General features: G+C 40.0%; 1 protein-coding gene across 3 annotated transcripts in view; it reads left to right on the top strand.

The window, feature by feature from the left end:
* Nucleotides 1-20,765, top strand: part of LOC118007355 (lysophospholipid acyltransferase 2) — a 118,431-nt gene that overhangs the window by 72,227 nt on the left and 25,439 nt on the right. For 2 of the 3 annotated variants that reach the window (XM_035000411.1, XM_035000413.1), the window contains exon 4: nt 13,108-13,203. The exons of the other annotated variant lie outside the window; for it this stretch is intronic. In XM_035000411.1, the coding sequence (XP_034856302.1) occupies nt 13,108-13,203 (96 nt within the window). The remainder of the gene's footprint in view (nt 1-13,107; nt 13,204-20,765) is intronic. 3 annotated transcript variants of the gene reach the window in all.

Genomic DNA, 20,765 nt, shown 5'->3' with positions numbered 1-20,765 from the left:
TGGCTATTTGAGGATAAATTAAACTGTTAATTCTAACACTTGAGCAGAAACAGTGTATCTTAGAATATGCTATTGCGTGCAGAAAAAAAAAAAAGAGAAAAGTAACACATTTATTAAAAGTCCATTAAATGTATAATTGGATTATTAGAATAAAATTCAGGAAATTATCAAAAAGATTTTAGAAACCTGACATTTTGATAATGGCCTTAAGGCAGAATTTTGCGATGGCTAGTTGTCTGTGGCAGATTAAACACACACATTTCCCTGAAACTCCACCAAAGTGATAGTAAGCTGTCCGCTGTCCGAGGTATAAAGTCAGAGATGAAGGTGTTGGGAGAGCTGAGGCCCGAAGTGCATGCAGAGGATGGTGCTGTCGAGGGGCGTGCCCGTCCTGCCCATCCAGGGATTGGTCCAGGAGAGTGGGTGTGTGGGCCCGCACACGGTTGTCGTGACGAGCATGTCATGCCCTTTGACTTTGAAACTCTGTGCACGTACGACTTTCTTATAAATAGGGACAAAAGAAGAGGTGAGCCCCCTTTGGGATGTTGACTTGACTTTCAGATGCCATTGCATAGAAAAACAATTCTTCAGGTCGCTTTCCACATAAAAACCACTAAATGAAAACAGACAAACTTGATTAATCATACTTTTTTAAAATAGAAAATATGAATAATTTTCAGGCAGTGATCTTTCCAAATCTCTGCTCCTATAAATTATTTATTGAGTACTTTTCTGTCTGCATTTCCCAGTAGTGGCATCTTTAGAGTTAAATCTAATGCACCCCACCAATATTTAATTTTTAGTTCTTGGCTTATGTTTATTGCTGTTTAGCTAGATAAAAAATAAAAAGGCTAGCTAGATTGGGTGAATTGTAGTTATTTAATTGGAAATGGTGTATTTTGGGAGTAGAAATGTATAATTGTGGATAGAAATTTTGGGATTGATTTTGAGAGAAATGGATTTGATATGTAGGCTTGGAGAATTACTTACAGGTGTTTGTTTAAACTGAGTGGAATCTCTTTTCAAAATTAAACGATAACCTATGGGCTTGAGGATTATGTGCCAGCACGTAGAGGTAAGGTTTGAAGATACCAGTTTGAATAAAACTAGATCCTTGACTTAAAGTCTTTTGTGACCCACTAGCAGTTTTAACCTGAGCCTGCTGCTGTCAGCATCGTGTTTCCACCCAGCAGTGCCAAGGAGACAGAGGGAGAGGCACCAGCTAGACCAAGGATGGTTTAGCAACAAGCAATTATACAAGAACAAAATATCTTTAAAGTGAAATGGAGCCCTATCTCACCAAATTAGTTAATGCAAAAATAGCACCAGTTGAAAATCATGGCCAACTTCAGACAACACTGATGGTAATTAACTTGTCCTTCCCCCTGAATTGCTGGAATTTCTGTGATCTGCCTGTGCACACATGTGATGGGTGCTTTCAGTGTTGCCGGGCTTCTCTAGGATCAGTAATGTCCTAATGTTATCAGTCTTTTTTTTTTTTAAAGATTTTATTTATTTATTTGAGACAGAGAGAATGAGAGAGAGAGAGCACATGAGAGAGGGGAGGGTCAGAGGGAGAAGCAGGCTCCCTGCCGAGCAGGGAGCCCGATGCGGGACTCGATCCCGGGACTCCAGGATCATGACCTGAGCAGTCGCTTAACCAACTGAACCACCCAGGCGCCCCTAATGTTATCAGTCTTTAGTAGTTCTTACTTCTTGGTTGTAATCAAAATAAAAGTCTCTGTGAATGTGTATCATTCATCCAGTAGAACCAAAGAAAAGTTTTATTTTTAAAAAAAATTAGATCCTGGGTTAACAAAAGTTCTTGAAGAAACTTGGATTTTGTTATAGGGGTGGTGGGCAGCTGTTGGGGAGTCTTGAGCAGTCTGGATGCAGTGTTTATAACAGACTAGGGAGGGAGCAGGGGAAGGTGGACTAATCAGGATGCTATTACATCAGTCCAGGCCCAGACCCGCTCCCAGTGGGAATTACTCAATCCAGTGTATATTTGCAGTTAGATTTGGGTATAGATATGAGTCATAATGATATGCGATATGAAGATGGATTTGGAGATCTGGGATATGGGGATGGGAATCACAAATATACATAAAAAATGACTTCAGTTTTTTTTGGGCAAAGCAACTGCATGAGAGATGGTGCTGTTTACCAGGATGGAGAAAACTAGGGAAAAGGTGGTTTTGGTGGGATCAGGATTTCTACTTGGAACATGTTAAGTTCCAAAGACTGACTTACTAGGCAACACCTAGTGATGTTAAGTAGCTTGTTGGTTGTTTGAGTTTGGAGATTAGGAGGCATATCTAGGCTGGAGCTTGAGAATCTGGGAGCTATCAGTATACAGAAGGTATGTGAAATCATGGGGCGGGGTGACATCCTCTTGGAAATCAGTATCCCTGGAAAAGAACAGCAAACCCTGGGGCCCCAGGATGAGGAGGAATACACAAAGGAGATTGTATACAATGTGTTTGTTTCAAAATAAGTTCTAATCAACTTTAGGTATAATTTACCTAAAACAAAATAAAACCACCAGTTCAGTTCAATTCCAGCGTAGTTAACACTGGACAAATGCATAAACTGTAACCACCATGCAAATCAAAGTAGAGAACATTTTTACTCATCTCCCAAAATTTCTTCCTTTCCCTGTGTAATCAGTCCTGTTCCGTCTCAGCAACCAGTGATCTGCTTTCTGTCACTAGAGATTAGTTTTGCCTGTTTTAGAATTTTGTATAAATGGAACTCTATAGTATGTAATCTTGTGTCTGCCCCCCATTTTTTTTTTTTAACTCATCTTAATGTTTTAAAATTCGTCCATGTCGTTGTGTTTATCAACAGATTGTTCCTTTTGTTGCTGAGTGACTTTCCATTGTACGGAATGTATGTACCATAATTTGTTTCCTTTCACTTGTTTATTAATGGACATTTGGGTTGTTTCAGAACTGGGGCTATTACGAATAAAACTTCTAAAACATTTTTGTACAAGTCTTCGATGGATATATGTTTTAATTTCTCTTGCATGTGTGCAGCAGGAGAAGAATTTTTGGGACATAGGGTGAAAGTATATTTAATTATATAAGAAACTGCCAAACTTTTCCGGAGTGGTTCCATGAATTTTCATTCCCACGGGTGAAGTGTGAGGGTACCTGCTGCTGTATGGTCTCAACCACACTTGGTTTTATTGTACTTTTCAACGGTCATTCTAATGGGTGTTTAGCGGTACTTCACTATGATTTTAATTCAGATTTCTCATGATTAATGATGTCAAGCGTTTTCTCTTGGGCTGATTGACAAATTGGACATCTTTTGGTACATGTCTGTTCAAATCTTCTAACTCGAACTTTATTATTATTTTACAATTCGTTCTTTTTATATTTGGATAAGTCTTTTGTCAGTTTTATGAATTAGGAGTATTTTCTCCTCATCTGTGACTTGCCTTTTCATTTTCTTGGTGGTGATTTTTTAAATTAGGTTTTTAATTTTCATTCCAGTATAGTTAACATGCAGTGTGATATGAGTTTGAGGTGGACAATTTAGTGATTGAACACTTCCATACATTACTCCAGGCTCATCATGATAAGTGTTATCTTAGTGGTGATTTTTGAGGAACAGAACTTGGAAATTTTGAAGTCACCTTATCAGTTTTTTATTTTATAGTTTAGAGCTTTTTGTGTCTTTTCTAAGAAATCTTCATCTACCCTAAGATTATGAACATTTTCTTTTGGAAGTTTTATTGTTTAGGCTTAGATCACTGATCCATTCTGAGCTAATTTTTGTGTATGTTATGAGTTACAGATTGAAATTAACTTTTTTTCTGTTCATATATCCATTTGTCCCAGCATTGTTAATTGCAAATATCATCTTTTCTGTATTAGATTGCAACTCATCTATATGTGTGGCTTTATTTCTGGATTCGACTCTGCTTATTGATCCACGTGACTAACTTTGCACAAGACTTACATATAAGAATACTGACTTGACTTTCTCCTTATTTTGCCTTCCCCCTCTGTGTATTCTTTCCAAGACCCTGTTTGCTTATATGCCTTTTTTTTTTTATAGTGTTCATGTGTTTTTAGAGCTGTTTCAAATATTATATAGAAATGCAAAAACTACAGGTTAGCCAACAGTGTGTTTGAAAGAGAAGAGCAAAGTTTCAGGGTTTCACAACTAACTGTAAGTACCTAATTTCAAGCCCAAAGTATAAGCAAACAGAGTCTGGGAAAATACAGACAGAGGGAAAAGCAAAATAAGGAGAAGACAGTGAGTTAGAATACAGATGTGCAAGGCTTTTCTGAAGCTGAGCGAAAACCAACGTCATCTGAACTCATGCACCTTGGAAAAGCGAACAATTTAATTTGATTTCAGCACGTTAAAACAATTACTCATTTGTTCGATTTTGTCTTTGCTCTCATTAGGATTTTGAACCTTTTGGTGATGTTACCTGTTTTCCTCATTTGGGAAGAATTCTTTTTCATTTCCCCTCAGCATTTCTGGTCATTAATCCCATAGTCCCTGAGCTCTCTCTCTTTTTTTTTTTTCCTGAACAGTCTCCACTCTGTAGCTGATATCTAAATGAATAAATATTTTAGATGTGATTTCTCTTTTTGAAATGAGGCAGTAATTCAACTTTCAACAAATAAGAAAATGTTCTGTTCTAGAGTTCTTCAAATGCTGTTGCTTTAATTTTGTTATGAGTAATAATTATATCAGGATGCTGTGGGCTGCAAACAGCAGAAATCCCAACTCATGGTGGTATAGTGGTGTGAGCAGTATAGAAAGCTTTACCTCTCAAAGCAAGAAGCCATGAGGCAAGGCAGCTCATTTTGGCTAGTTCAGCAACCCAGGCTAACCAGGGCATCAAAAAGCTCTACTGTTTGCTCTACTTAACTTTCCTCTTTTGCCATCCTAATGTATTGACTGTCCATAGGCTGGCTCCTTTTACAAGCTAAAGGTGACGCTGCACTTAGAGACATGACGATAGCAAGAGTTACACTTCAGGAAGGAGCAAAGACTTTCCAGACGCTCTGGGTCAAGTGTCACTGACCAGACCTAAGTTTTATGCCTACCCATAAATCAGGCAGTTACAAGAAGGACAAGATCACAGTTATCGAGCTAGGGTCGTCAGGATCCCTGTGTGTCTGCCTTTTGAAAGTAACTCTTGCACTGTCACAGGTAGGCATAATAAAGAGTGATGGGGCCATTATTTACATCGAGGTCCATTCTGCCTGGAGTGTATTTGCATGTATATTTTTCTGTTGGAAGGCACTCAGTGGAACTCACGCCTTGAGCATGGCCCCTACGATAATACCAGGCACATACGCACTGGCTCATATGCCGCTTTCTTCTGCTGATTTGTGAGTGTGAAAAGTCATGGGCTTGCCCCGTCACCTCGTCCTGCAGTCTAACTCAGAACAAAACAACAGAAGTTAAATGTGCTTTGCCATCAGCTCGAAATGCATTTCAGTGGCAGATAATAGGGGACAGAAATCACCACCTGGGATTCTTGCTGGATTAGGTTGTTCAGAGCCAATGCAGCAGCTCATCGTGTCATTAAAGAAGCAGGACTCTTCTCTTGCTCTTTTGTGCTATCTGAGCCTGTTTGCCACCTCACGGGGCAAGGTGGTTGCTACAACAACCATTAGATCTGTTTTCTGGGCAGAAAGAATTCAAAAGTGTGAAAAGCCACACAAGCTGTCTCTACCCTTTTTTGTTTTCAGGAAAATTATCTAGCACCATACATTAGAAATACATTGTGAGCCACAGATGTAATTCTCCATTTTCCAACACTCAGCAGTTTAAAAAGGAAAAAATAATATATTTTATTTTACCCAATATATCCAAAACATTGTCATTACAAAATACAGTCATATAAAAAATGTTAATGAGAGATCTTAAATTCTTGGTGAAGGCTTCAAAAAGCAGAGTGTGTTTTACAGCTATAACACATCTCAATTTCGACTAGCCACATTTCAAGTGCTCCGTAACCACATGTGGCTAGTCAGTGATATGCTGGGAGTGTTAGCAAGTAACGGGCTTTCTGGGGAAACAAGATGCATAAATACACATATGTAAATTTATTATAAATTTTACTGATGCAGTGGAAAGATAGTACATAATTTACAAATAATAATGAAATATACAGTACTCTTCATTGTAAATTGTAAAAAGAGCCAGTCGATTCTTACAGAATGCCTCCATTAATTTTTGCCAAACTCTTACAAGGCTCACCTGTGGTTGCACTTCATCCATGATTTGACAAAATCAGACTACAAATAAATGGTTACCATCCAGTTCAGTAAAGAAGTTGCTTATATCGTGGACAAATGAAGGCAGTTCTAATTTGAATGTTGGTTGATATTTCTGTTTATATTAATGAGTGAGATGAAAATCAGACAAGGAAGATGTATATTGGAACTTCACTCATCTGTCCATGTGTGAGCAACTTCTTTGCTGCCTCAGTAATAGGTTTTGCATAATGGGAGACTATTTCCTCTTCCTTTCTTGTTCAATACAATGGCTGTAGTCATGACACCCTTTTAAAAGTTTAATGTTCATTACTAGCATTTTCTTCATCATATTCCCCCTGTCTTTTTGTTCAGCATTTTAATTCTACTTCAGGTCAGTAAACTTTCCCTAAATATTTTAGGCCTTGAGGATCATTACAGTTGCTGTTGCAGCCGTTCAGCCATGCTGTTGGAAGGCAGAGGAAGCCACAGATACGTGTACCCAAACGGGCATGGGTGTGGCCAAGTAAGACGTTACTTACAAAACCAGGCAGTAAGCAGAGTTTGGTCTACAGCCTTTAGTTTGTTGATCCTTGGTTTAAATGATCAAGAAAGTTTCTAGTGTTTGCCAGTTTTTATAGTGTAAATGCTTCTATCCTGGTAGCCTTGAAGTGACTAACTTGAAGTCCCTGAATGGGTTTGGGAAGAAATGCTTGGTAGCTCACCATTCTAGAGCATTCCATCAGGCAGATGCTGGATATGTGAATAGCCTCCAGAGCACAGAAGACGGCAGATGATAAGAAGGAATTGAGGTGATGAGTTTTGAATATTTAATGCCTTTGTAATACTATTTACTTTGTTTTATGTTCACATTTAATTTTTAATAATGGCTGTGTTTAACCACCAGTTTACAAAAATTCTTAAACTAACAGCTTTCATGAGCTGGTATGAACTAGATCTGGAACACTCTTGCCAGTGGAGACATTAGCGGAGAGCACAGATCTCAGTCTTTTCCAGGAACCTCCGCAGACTTCTGCATACGCGTCACAGGCAGGATCTGTGCATCATGCCACCTCTAGCTGCAAGAGGCTGGGCATTAAATATTTAGCTCTTTGACCTCTCTAGTAGAGGAAAGCAGGGGACAATGGAGACAGAGGTGCACACGGAGTGAGTCAGCTTAGAGTGTCTGCTACAGTTGTGTTCTAGAACTTTCTCCATGACATATCAGTGTATGTTTATATACACACAAACGTGTGTATAATATGTGGTTACATCTGTGTATCTTTAGGTTTTTGGTACCTAAAATGGGATTATTCTTTAGTTCACTTTTTCTGCTTAACTGACCTTCGTTGTGTGTGCATATAGATGTCCCCTTACTCACTATTACTGAATTCCATAGTGGGGCTTTCTATTTATTATTTCCACTTATTTTAACTAATATCGTATTGGAGATACTATTCATCATTAAATACAGTGCTTTAGTGAGTATCTATGTGTAGATCTTTGTAAATATATGTAAGTATTTTTGTTTTTTAGGATAGACTCCAGAAAGTGAAATTGGCCCCTCAAAGAGTATGTACAAATTCTGACGTATACTGCAGAATCACTCACCAAAAAAAGGGCTGTTTAAAATTTCATCGCCACCAACCACATTTGAGAATGCCTGTTTTCCCTACCCAAACTGGATATTGCCTATTTTTAAACTTTGCCAGTGATATTGGAGAAGTATTATCATTTTATTTATCTATCTATTTATTTATTTATTTAGAGCACTTGACCAGGGCATGGGTGGGGAAGGGGCAAAGGGAGAGAGAGAGAATCCCAAGTGGACTCCACGCCCAGTGTGGAGCCCAACGCAGGGCTAGATCTCACAACCTGAGATCATGACCTGAGCTGAAACCAAGAGTCGGACCCTTAACTGACTGAACCACCCAGGTGCCCCTAATTCTAATATGCATTTCTGGATTATTATTATGATTTCCTGATCATTCCTTATCTTGAATCTCTTTTCTTTTCTTTTTTTAAGTTTATTTTTTCTAGTAATCTCTACACCCAACATGGGTCTCGAACCCATGACCCTGAGATCAAGAGTCATCCTTTCCTCCAGCTGAGCCAGCCAGGCACTCCTCATTTATTTTTCTAAATGGTCTGACTTTATAATTTTTTTTAACTCTATTATTTACTCATTCTCATTCTCATCCATTTTCACTTGATTTCTTAATCCTTTTCTTACTGATTTGTGGAATTTTCTTGCTAAAGATATTCATCTACGTGTAGTAAACAATTTCTGTTATTTAATTTTCTGTCATCTGTCCTATAGAAATTTCCAATGTTTATATGGTAAATATTTGTCAGACTTTATCTTCATGGCATTTATGATTTTTGTCATGCTTATGAGGATTTTCCCATGCCAGGATTTTGAGGATATTCCTCTGTATTTTATTTTGGTACTTTTTATTGTCCTATTTTTTTTTTTTTTACATTAACCTGGATTTTTGTATGTGTGTGTGTAGTGCGAACCAGGAAACTATTTTTATTTCTGAAAAGAAAGCTAACTTTTAAACCTCATTTACCTCATTCATCCTTCTCCCACTAATTTCATATGCCAGCTTTTAATAAACAGAAACTTGCAGTTGGATGAGTCTTTTTTTGAATCTTCTTCTCTGTTTGGTTAATCTTTTGATCTGTTTATGAAACAATACTACATTATAAATCACTGTGACATGTTCTTTTATCTGCAGGGATCGGGCAAGTCCTCCTCATCATATGTTTGTTTAGTTTTCCAGGAGACCTTGAAAGTCAGTTGGTCAAGTTCCGCTGGAAGTATTGTTAGGATTTTGATTGGGATTATGATGTTATATTTAGAGATTAATTTGAGAAGAGTGGACTTTATGTTATTTGAATTTTCAGAGTAAGTCTAAGATTAAGTTCATCCAAACTAACACATATCCTACTTCTTTCCCACTTCAGAAACTTCCATATGCTTTCCCCCAGGATTTAGTAGTGTCTCAGGGCTGACAAAGTACCGAGTGTTCTGACAATTTTTTTTATATGTTAAGAACGCATCCTTCTCTCTTAGTTTGCTGAGAGTTCTAATTCTTACATGGAAACATTGTTAAATTTTATTAGATGGCGTTCTCTGTATTGACTATAACTGTTTTTCCCCTTGGTACATCACTATGATGATAGATATCACTAGTCCTTTTATAGTGACTCATACCTGCATTTATCAAATAAGCCCTACCTGATCAAGATATTTTATTTTAAATTACCATTAGTTGTAGTACGCTAAACTCTTTACTGAGGAATTATTTTGGCTATCTTTTGCAGCATGGCAAACCACTCAAACTCGGTGGCTTCACGGCAGTTTATTATTGTTTTTCATGGTTCTGTGTGTTGGCTAGACTTGGCTGGACAATCTTTGCTCAAGGACTTATGTGGGTGCTATTGCGTGTTGGCTGGGGCTGTGGTCATTTGAAAGCTTGACTGCTTGACATCCAAGATGGTTCCCTTCAGTCGAAGTTGACTGTTGGCTGGGAGATCAGCTGGGATTGTTGACTGGGACTGTTACCTCTCCGTGCGGGCTTGGTCTGCTCACGTGTGATGGCTGGGCTCAGAGTACGCTAAGGACAAGCATTTCAAGAATGAGATGGAGGAAGCTGCAAGACTTCTTCTGACTGGGGCCTTGAAGTTTCAGGAAGTCATTTCCATTATATTCTGTCGGTAAACCAGGTTCTTAAGTCCAGCTCTTTCCAAGGGGAAGAGGATTGTATTCCATCTCTTGCTGTTTGGAGCTACATGTGCAGGAGGGTTTTTACTGGGGGCAGCAATTTGGAGACAGTCCTTTGGCCCCCACAATATACATACGTCCTGCATAAAAATTTTCTCTCTTCCTCCCAAGACCCCAGAGTGTCACCTCCTTATTGCATCCAGCTTGACACCTCCATCTGTTCATCTAAGTTGGGTCTACTGTGGATGGGGCTTCTTCATTGTGGTTCCTCAAATTAAGCTCTTCTTCGTGTGAGGACCAATGGGGAAGTTTTTGTCTCCTTCCCCCCAGTAGCCGATATACAACGGTGAACGGTGAGAGGGTAACTGTAGTAGATCTTTCTGTTAAGAGAGGAGAGGAATGTAAGTCTCTTAGCAATCTCTGGTCCATAGCAATTGTGAAGTCCAGATGGACACTTCTTACCCGTTCCTTGAGTAGTGCCCCACCTCATCCCTGTGAGTTGTTCTCTGTGGCTCTTTCTCTGCACCCTGAGCTATCCTTTTATACAAGAAATGGCCAGATTTTGTGGTTGAACAGCTTTCTTAGCCTGCTACCTACCAGTAGATAATTGGGGACAGAAAGATCTCTTCATTTTGAACTGCTTCTCCCTTTTCATCCAGTCTCGTATAATTCTCTTAAAGACTCATGTGGGCTTCCTATGTCTTTGAATCTCCTGCATTAGACAGAAGCCACACCCACGGCCTCTTTTAGACCATCTTCTTTTACTGTGGTCTGAAAGTCTGTGGGACAGCATCCTCCAGGTTCTTGAAAACGTTCTTGTCTAGCAGAGAGTCTAAGAGGCTTAACCTTAAGATTCTTGGAAACTGTTGTTTTTTTTCTGAGAGGTCCTCTAAAGATGTGCCCTTACATCTTCTGAGGTATCATTAAAGAATACTCTTCACTTCATCTTTACTGTGAAATCTTTGAGAGTATTTTGTGACTGGAAAGATTATCCTGAGCTCTCTTTTTTTTCTAAATTCTGCTAAAAACCTGAATACTGCTCATTTTTAGTTCATCTCTTTATATCCATACCTTATTGTATGCATCTGGAAGGAACCAGTTGGCATTTTTAGTGGTATGTGTTCTGTTTTCCATGTTGGATTGAGCAGCAGTGTTAGCCAATTTCTGTAGCTTCCAGTGACAATTTCCTTACTGCCCTTCAGATCTTCACTAGCAATCTCCTTAAGGCCTTTACACTTCCCATCTGTACCCAGTCCTCAAGCCTGTGCTCTGTGTTCCAGATTTTTATTATGGTAGCACCCCATTTTCACTTACCAAATTCTGTTCTGATTCTACCACTCCACCAAACTGTGTTGGCCTAAAACAAATAGGTATATTATTTTCCTAATAATTTTGTGGGTCGGGAATTCAGAAAGGGCTCAACTGGATAGATCGTCTCTTTTTGATATGGCATCAACTTCTTCACGCACACGTCTTACGATTTGGTGTCTGTCTGTCTCACTCTCTTCTGCATGGTGTCTCATCCTCCAGAGCCTCTCCATGTGGTGGTCTCAGGATAGTCACACTTCTTTCATGACAGTCAACTTCCAAAAGGCAAGAAGTAGAAAGTGCCAGGCTAATTATGGCTATGCCTGGAACTAGCAAAGTATTACTTCTGCCGTAACCTACTGGTCAGAGGAGCTGGAAGGCCAACCCAGATTCAAAGTGGATAGAGAAATAGACTCTTGTTCGTAATGAGGGGAGCAGAAGGTAGGGTTATAGAAGAGCATATGAAATGGGAGATGTTGTTGTGGTCATCCTTGGGAAACACAGTCAGCCACATGATTTTTAGACATTATTTTAAGTTTGATTTGTCAGCACTCTGTGTGTGAGTATGCATGTGTGCTATTTTGTCAGATGCAGTTATCAGGAGTATATTAGTTTTGTAAAACATTTGAATTAGGAAGCTATCCTCCTTCCACCCCCCTCCCCAGGAATAATTCAAGTAGATCAAAATTACCTATTTGTCTAAAGTTTAAAAGATTTCTTTTTTTAAAAAAATATTTATCTGAGAGAGAGAGAGTGTACACATGGCAAGTCGGGAGGGGCAGAGGAAAAGGGAAACCGAATCCTCTAGCAGAGTCCTCGCTGAGCACAGAGCCCAACGCGGGGCTCACACCCAGGACCTTGAGATCACGACCTGAGCTGAAATCGAGAGTCAGACGCTCAACTGAGCCACCCAGGCGCCCCAAGTTTAAAAGATTTCTTTCATAAAACCACCTGAAATTGCCTATGCAGGAAACTTAAGATTTTAAAGTAACCAAATATATTGAGTTTTTCCTATTGATTTCTTCTATGTGATCAATGTTTAGAAATCCTTCCCCAATTTGAGAATGTCTGGATATTTATCCACATTTCCTGTGTGTTCTGGTTTTTCTGCTGACAGTAGTTCTTTAGTCTATCTAGAATTATATTGTTAACTGTTTAGATGATAATCTCTCCCTGCTCATTTGCAGTTCAGCCTTCATCCTGTGCAGTGTTATGTGTTCTAGAATCTGTTTCTGTTCTTTTCATATTGATATGTAAATTCTTTTCCATACTATGTGTTTAATTATTGTAACTCTGTCCCAAGCACCTTGAGAATGTGAAAATCACTAAATGTTCACACCTATAAAATGTGAGCAAATGCCACCTGATCCACACTAAGGATGAATGATTTTATAATGTTGAGAACAAGTTTTTAAAATCCTATTAAGAATTTGTTTAATGTATAATTTATTTGGCCCAAATATTTTTGGGCCAAATTGTGTTTTCTAAAAAAAAAAAAATAGAAATACCAGTACTCACAGTTTTATACTTGTGAATATGACTTTCATATATATAATTTGGTTCATGAAGGTCTTTCAGAAGGAAAAAATTAATAAAAGCAGTAATTAGATATATCTACCATTGAAGATGGTACAAAATTTACAAAAGTAAAGCAGATACTAGTAAAGAGTTTTTATGGTTTATTGAAGAAAGCTATTTGTGGAATAGATCTGGAAATATTTAATTTTTGAACCATTTAAATTTTGAATCATGGTTAATAAATTACTTTAAAATGTATTTTTTAACAAAATGAATCTTTTATTTTCACTAATCTAGTTTATTTTTGTTTTCCAGATATTGTTTTGTGTTTGCTTTGGGATACCTCACAGTGTGCCAAATTACTAGAGTCTATATCTTTGATTATGGACAATACTCTGCTGATTTTTCAGGGTAAGAGTAACACTTTGACTCAATAGCCTGTTTTATCTATTCTAACATGTTGATGAAAGGACAACATATGGTGCATTTAGTAGTTAAAATGAAAAGTGATCGACAGATGTTTTAGTTGAAAATTCTATGAATTTAGACATTTTCTTTTTTTTTAAAGATTATTTGAGAGAGTGCACGCAAGAAAGTGAGCACAAGTGGGGGGTGGGGCAGAGGGAGAGAGAGAGAGAGAGAATATCCAGCAGACTCCCCACTGGGTGAGGAGCCTGACTCGGGGCTTGATCTCACGACCCTGAGATCATAACCTGAGCTGAAATCAAGAGTCAGATGCTTAACCAATATAGCCAAGCAGGCGCCCCAAATTTAGATGTTTTCATCTTGTAACATGGTCTTTTATGGTGCTGTATAAGTCACAAAAATAACCTGTCCTTTTAAGTTGACTTATATACAATTTCTAAATATGTAGCAATTAAATTTGTTGTATGGCATTCTGATAATGGAAGCATTCTCTAATTTCATGGAAATTTCTGTCATCAGTTGTAACTATTGAAAACCAGCCCCTTGGAGTCTGTCCTTGACTCTCTGTTTCTTTCTTTGTTCTCCTGAGCCTCTTTTGCGTAGTCATTCACCAGCTTCTGTATAAGATCTGGTCACTTCTTCTTGCTTCTTAATACCCCGAGATTTTTTTTTGGACCAGAGGTCCTTGGCCTCACCTTGTCTTCTGAATTTCCTAGAGAAGACACTTGAGTATGTATTTTACTTGTATGCATTTCACTTTTATGGAATGTTCTATATTCTTACGTCTAGTATTCAACTGAGTTGTGGAAATAACTTTTGCCTTTTTGCTCCTTCAAAAGGGAGGTAGTTCCTCTGTGGTACTCTTTGTCCTGTAACAAAACTGATTAAATGTCTGCTCCAAGATAAATGTAGTCCAAGTCCCTAAGGACCAATGTGCTCACCATCTTTCTAAAGGGACCTCTGCTAAGGATAAGCAAAGTGAAAAAAATAAAATATATCATGGCATCTATGAAAAACAGTTAATTCAACATTAAAAATGGACCAAAGTTGTATGAGCTTAGAGAAAAATTACTGCTGTGAAACAAGAGAATTTTAGAAGATGAAATTTTTTTTCTCCTTAATGGGATTCAAGTAGATTTTATTTTTTTAAAACTGACTTAAAAACGGATTTGGATGAAAGGAGGTTGCATACAAAAGAACAAACAAAACCAAGCCAAAACGAACTGATAAAATACACTAAAAAAACTAGTTAAATTAGCGATATGTTGAGTAGAATAGAGAAATATATCTGGAATTCAGAAAAGGAGAATAGATGCTGGTGATCTAGCTTATAAATAATAGATATTCTTGCAGGAAAAGAGCTAATAGGCAGGATTGGTAAATATGTTGGGCTACTGAAAATCTTCAGAACTTGAAGACGTCAGCCAGGTCGCATGTTGTCGTTAGGGTATAATGAAAGTAGGAACTAGTTGTGAATGCTTACAAGAGTCAAGATCACTTAGTTTAAGCTTCCTGGGAGCAGTTGCCCTACTGGTCTTGTTCATCGGGGTATCCTTCGTGCTTAGCACATAGTGGCATTAAATAAACACTTACTGAATCAATAATAATAATACCTTAGTAAAGAAGAAAGACAATACAGTGAGAAGAATGGGGGAGGAGAATAACAAACAATGCAGAACAACCTGAGCAATGTGGGCAAAGCTGTGCAATCTAAGAGATGACATCATAGCCTTAGTGTTTGCGTTATAATGAATTTAGAAATGAATTAAGCATTTGGTATGAAATAGAAACAAAAAGAATACTCTTGACTAATTCAGTTTATGCATGTTGATAACAGAAATGTTAACATGAGCATCTGGAAGTTAATACTGTAAAGTCATGAATTTTCAAATTGCCTTCTTGAGTGCTCGGATACTGTAGTCACGTACCGGGGGCGCTAAGCAGGCAAGGCTCTGCCCTCCAGTCTTACTTCAGCCACAACTGCTCTGTGTCTCTAGCTTATATTTGGGATTCCACATACTACTTCATTTAAAAAATATCGTGCTGCTTATATTTTTAAACTGCCAGATTTAAAAAGTAATCCAATGTTGCTAAATTGAAGTCACGGTTGTGGTCGGTGTGAGTATGGATTTGCATGACGCACTGTTTGCTGGGCCCTCACCACCCGCCTTTGGTTTGATCTCAGTTGTTACCTTTCTTATTTCTCTTACCTGACATTCTAAACTCTTGTTTACTACTACTCTCTAGCTGGGGATAGGCCAACTGCTGTTGTGAAACAACACAGTTTCAGTGGCTCAGCATAACACATGTTTATTTCTCAGTCACGTGGCAGTCCTCTAAGGAGGGACCCTTTGCTTCACACACGCATTTAGGGAAGCTTCTTTCTCAGGGCTTCACCTCCTCCAGCATCTCTGGAATCCTCGTGATTATGTTGATGAGCAAAGGGAGGGCATGCCTCCTCACCACTGCTGCTCACATCCTATTGGAAAAGAGTATTTACGTGGCCCACAAATTAGAGGGCAGTTTGCAGGAAGAGCAAGACGCATGTTTAAAAATAGCTTTATATGACATGGTTTTAAGTATTTTGCTGCTGAAATTTAAAATTTCATTTCAATATTTAAATATAATTTAAAATGTTTAAGTATGTGGAAGAAAAACAACATAGCATGTTAAAGATGGACAACCTGATAAAAAAACTCCCAGTGTAATGTTTATCCCTTAGGAGGAAACATTTGACCATCAGCAGTAAACTGATAAAGATTAGGCAGAGACAAATTAGCTGAAGGAGGCCATCTGGCAGAAGTTGAAGGACTCTTTTTTTTCTTAACTGGACACAGGACAGAAAAGAAGCCATCTAGAGGCAGACTCTTTCCCTAATGAAATATTTAGGCATTTGGAAGTCTTGAGTGTGTTTAACACGTGAGCAGAAAAGATCGTAACTTGATCCTAATGAGGGTAAATATCCAAAATGCTGGATGTCTGCAGAAGGTAGAGTTGAATACAGTGAACCATGCTTTGTCCTAAGAGCTCATGCTGCCCTGAATTTGGCAGCACAGGAAGTGAAGCTGGGCTCTTGCTGAGGAATCACATGGGAGCTCTTTTGTACGGGGCAATCTTACTTGCATGAGGCATGGGAAACTGATATTGTGTGTGTATATGACTGTGTGTGCATGTGCGTGTGTGTGTGTGTGTGTGTGTAGTTAGGCATGAGTTCAAGATATGTTTAAAATGTTGATCAGATAAAAGAGACTCACTTTTTTTTTTTTTTTTTTTTACAAATTTATTTGAGAGAACGCACAGCGGGGGCGGGGTGGGAGGTGGGGCAGAGGGAGAAGCAGACTCCCTGCTGAGCGGGGAGCCTGATGCAGGGCTAGATCCCAGGACCCTGAGATCAGGACCTGAGCGGAAGGCAGACGGTTCACCCACTGAGCCACCCAGGCGCCGCTAAGGGACTCAGTGCTTAATAGAAGTTTCTTTTCGCAGAAAGGTTGGAAAGCTACTGAAGTCTCGACTTTCATGCTAGCCTCAGAAAATAGATACAGAAGAAGTGTAAAATAATTGAGTAGCTTCCCTTTATATCAGCAATAACCAGTTAGCAAATATAGAGAAAGGATCCTAGTTTCACAAGCAGTTAAAAACTATGATATGTCTAGGAATACATGTAAAAAGAAACGCACAGGACCTCTGTGTAGAAAACTATAAAACTTTACTGTAGGTTATAAAAGAACACTAACTGGAGAAACATCTTGTTATTTAGATGGTAAAATTCAGTATTATAAAGATGGTAATTCCTCTCAAGTTAATCTGTAGGTGTTATGCTGCTCAAGGTAGGGTTTTGAGGGAAATGAGATGAACTGAAAAATTTCCCTAGAAGTGTAATTGCTCGAGAATAGCAATTTCAGTATAAAACACACTACTGTTTGTCAGGTAGCAGGCGCTTAAATGTTACAAGACTGACACAGGAATAGACAAAGCCATGAAGCCAGGAGAAACATACTCATGGGATCTGAGAAATAAAGGTACAGAATAGAAACGGTGGGATTATAGATCCAGTGGGGAAAGCCCTTCTTGATTATTCAGTAAATGGTGTTGAGACAGAAGAAAGGTAAATGCTTGCCTTCTTTGAAGATAACTTGTACGTGGAAGCGAGAACAGATTTTTTTTTTGGCAGGAAGGTAATGAGTTCTGATTAGAGTATGTCAATTTTTGTTGTGCTGAAGGGATGGCTTAGTGCATCCAAGAGATGTTCATGACATAATTTTCCATTCAAATTAAGGATATGTTTTATAGCTAACCACATAGTGCCAGATCCTCAGCAAACATTTTATTACTGCTTACTCCTGTGTCCATTCAGCTAGGAGTATTGAGTATTGAGTACATGCTATACATTTTCCTAGGTGCAAAGTACTTTTGTAGGTGACAGTCCTGTCCAGCATAAGGGACAGGACATGGGTCTAAAAGCTATAGGTGTGATTGTCACATGCATTCCTTTTTTTAAGTTTTGTTTTTATTTGGGGGGGGGCGGGCAGAGGCAGAGGGAGAGAGAGATCAGCAGGTTCCATGCCCAGCACAGAGCCCAAAGCGGGGCTCCATTTCACAATCCCGAGATCATGACCTAGCTGAAATCAAGAGTCGGACCCTCAATCCGCTGAGCCAGCCAGGCGCCCTGCTTGTACTCCTTTTGGAAAACCTTGCTCAAGTCGAGAGTCTAATTGTAGATGTCTCTCTGCTCTGTGCTAAGTTCTAGAAGGCCCACGCTCTCATCACCCTCCTGTCACACGGAGCCCACTAACTGTGTTGTAAGTGGGATGGATGTAAATTATTCAACTGCTGAACCTTAATGTTCCGTCGATCCTGTTTCATCCCAAGGGAGTGTCTCCCACACCTTGACCTACATTTGGTGAGAGGAGACCTGTCTGGCTCCTACTAACGTAGGTCAGGTTACCAAGAGCAAACAGGCTACTCTGTGGCTTGAATGATCTGGCTTCCACCCTCCCTAAGCCTTTTCCGCTCTTCTGTCGCTCACAAAGCACGGGCTATAATGATCTTTATCGGAGGTCTGCAGTTTTCTAAAGGCTCTGAGCCCCCCACGGGGTGTGCCTGGCCCTGCCCCTCAGCCCCCACCAACTGCCTGTCTTCCTTGCTGTCTGATGCTGCAGGCTTGTGGCCCTGCTCTCCTCTCTGGACTGTTGCCCAGCCCATTCCCTCTGCTCGGGGCACCCTTGCGGGCCAGCCATCCGTGCACCTTATACAGGCCCAGGGGATATGACTCCGACTCCAGGTTTTCCCCTCGGTTTGAAGTTTCTCTCGTCTCTGCACACATACCTTCAAATGTCGCCTTTGGCTTTTAACACTTTTTTCTACAGTTATTCACATACCTGTTTATCTCCTGTTTTAGTGAGAAAACCTCTCCGGAGACCACACTTTACAGCTAATTATCATGTCCTTCAGTGCTTGATGCCTAGTAGCAATTCCAATATTTATTAAAAGAAGGTTTTATCAGACATTTGCTGTGTCTCAGATACTGTTTGAGGTATTTGTCATATTGCTACTTTATTTAATCTACACAGTGGTATCATTACCTCGATTTTTTAAATAATAATTTGGGGACAAAAGTGAAATAGTTTCTCAATCTCCCACAAGGGATTGCTGGCGGGGGCAGGATTTGGGTGGAGTTTTCTGATTTATGTGGCCGGCTGCCTGGTCCCCACCCGCACCTACACCTAGGGGTCCAGGAGGCACCTCGCACTGGACATGCCCAAAACAGACTCCCTGCCTCCCCTCCCTGCCCCTCCTGTGCTCCTTCTCAGCTGCCTCTGTCCTTCTCAGTAGTTGCTCTGGTCAGAAACCTTGGCGGCCTCGGATCTCAAACCCTACATCCAATCCATTGTCAGATCGTCATCAGATGCTGTCATCTTTACCTTCTGACGACAGCCGGGCTCCACGTCAGACTGCACGTGCTGTCACCCTCTTCTGCCTACTTATCCCACCATCCTATCCTGGCCTATTTCAGCCCAGAGCCAGAATACATCCATTTAAAACCAGATGACTTCGTGCCGAAAACCCTCCAGTTCGTGCATCGCTGGGTTCAGAGCCTGTCCTCACTTGCCCCTCCAGAAGCCCTCTGGGTCCGACCTCTGCCCCTGTCTCCAGCTTCTGCCCGTGTCTCCCCTCCACACCTGCTCCAGTCCCATCTCCGCCTGGGCCAGTCACATTTCTGCCTGAGGGCCGTTGAACTGCTTTTCTCCCTTCCTGGATGTTCTTAACCCCACAAGCTGCTCTTTGCCTTGTTCTCGCTTGAAATGTCACCCTCAGGGTGAGGCCGGTTATCACCCTGTGTGGGCACTCCCTCTTCCCCGGCCCTGCTTCCGTTCCTGTGCTCCGCGCTCAGCAGCATCTGGTATACGAGGCATTTACCTGTTTATTCCTTTCTCATCTCTCTCTGTCCGGTCCATTGTGAGGTCTGTGGCGGCGAGACCTTCATCTTGCGCACGGTTGTGTCTCCAGCACCTGGTTTATTGTAGGTGCTTGTTGAACACCTGTTTCTGAATGAGGGAGTAAGGTGAACGAATGAGTGTGGCTTAGAAACCCATGCCCTTTCCATCATGTCTCCCTGTGTATTCTTTGGCATTCAGTGTGTGGGGCTTGTTTGGCGGCAGGGGTTTTTGCTGTTTGTGGAGGAAAGAGATGACTACGGGGGGAGAATTGACAGTGCGTCTCTATTGTCAGGTGACATACCCTGGTGGCAAACTGACCTTTGACCTGGCAGGTGCTTGCCGTTGCTTTGTCACATTCGTATGCAGATGGCTTTAGAGTCAGCATCTCCTAGAGATGATGGACAATTAAGAAAGTGACTATTCTTTTTAGCATTCATTTTCTTTCTTTCTTTTTTTTATTATGTTCAATTAGCCAACATATAGTACATCATTCGTTTTTGATGTAGTGTTCAGCGATTCATTAGTTGCGTATAATACCCAGTGCTCATCACATCACGTGCTGTCCTTGATACCCATCACCTGGTATTCATTTTCTAACTAAATCCTATTACTCTGATTATTTGTAGAGACAAAAAAATGCATATAAATGATTTTTAACTTTTGCATCCTTTTAAGTTTTAAGAAGTGTAGAGCTTTTAGTTCTTTACATCAGATAGGCTTTTTAAAAATATTACCTGAAACTATTTCATCAATTGAAGTATTTATTTTGAACAGTTAGATTCCATATTTTCCCACATTCCTAGCAGAGTGCCAGCAGGAGTAAATACGTGTCGTTCCACCCAAATACAGTGATGTCGTCATGTAGAAGGTACAGGTGGCTCTGTCCGCAGCCCAGAGCGTACTCGGTGGAGGTTCTGAAGCCCTCCACCTTCTCTCTCTCCTCCATCCCTCAGACTCCACCTTGGGGGAAGCCAGAGGGCCTCTCTGATTCACATTAAGTGATCGCAGACTTTCTAGAACCTGGGAAGTGATTAGCTATTGCAGGCTCCGCCAGATGCAAAGTCAACAGGTAGTTAAAATGTCAGTAAAAGTACAAGTGAAATAATGTTC

The sequence above is a fragment of the Mirounga leonina genome, unplaced genomic scaffold (assembly GCF_011800145.1).
Source record: "Mirounga leonina isolate KUSES-001 unplaced genomic scaffold, KU_Mleo_1.0 Mir_118, whole genome shotgun sequence".
NCBI lineage: Eukaryota > Metazoa > Chordata > Mammalia > Carnivora > Phocidae > Mirounga > Mirounga leonina.
This window is presented reverse-complemented; position numbering and strand designations above follow the sequence as displayed.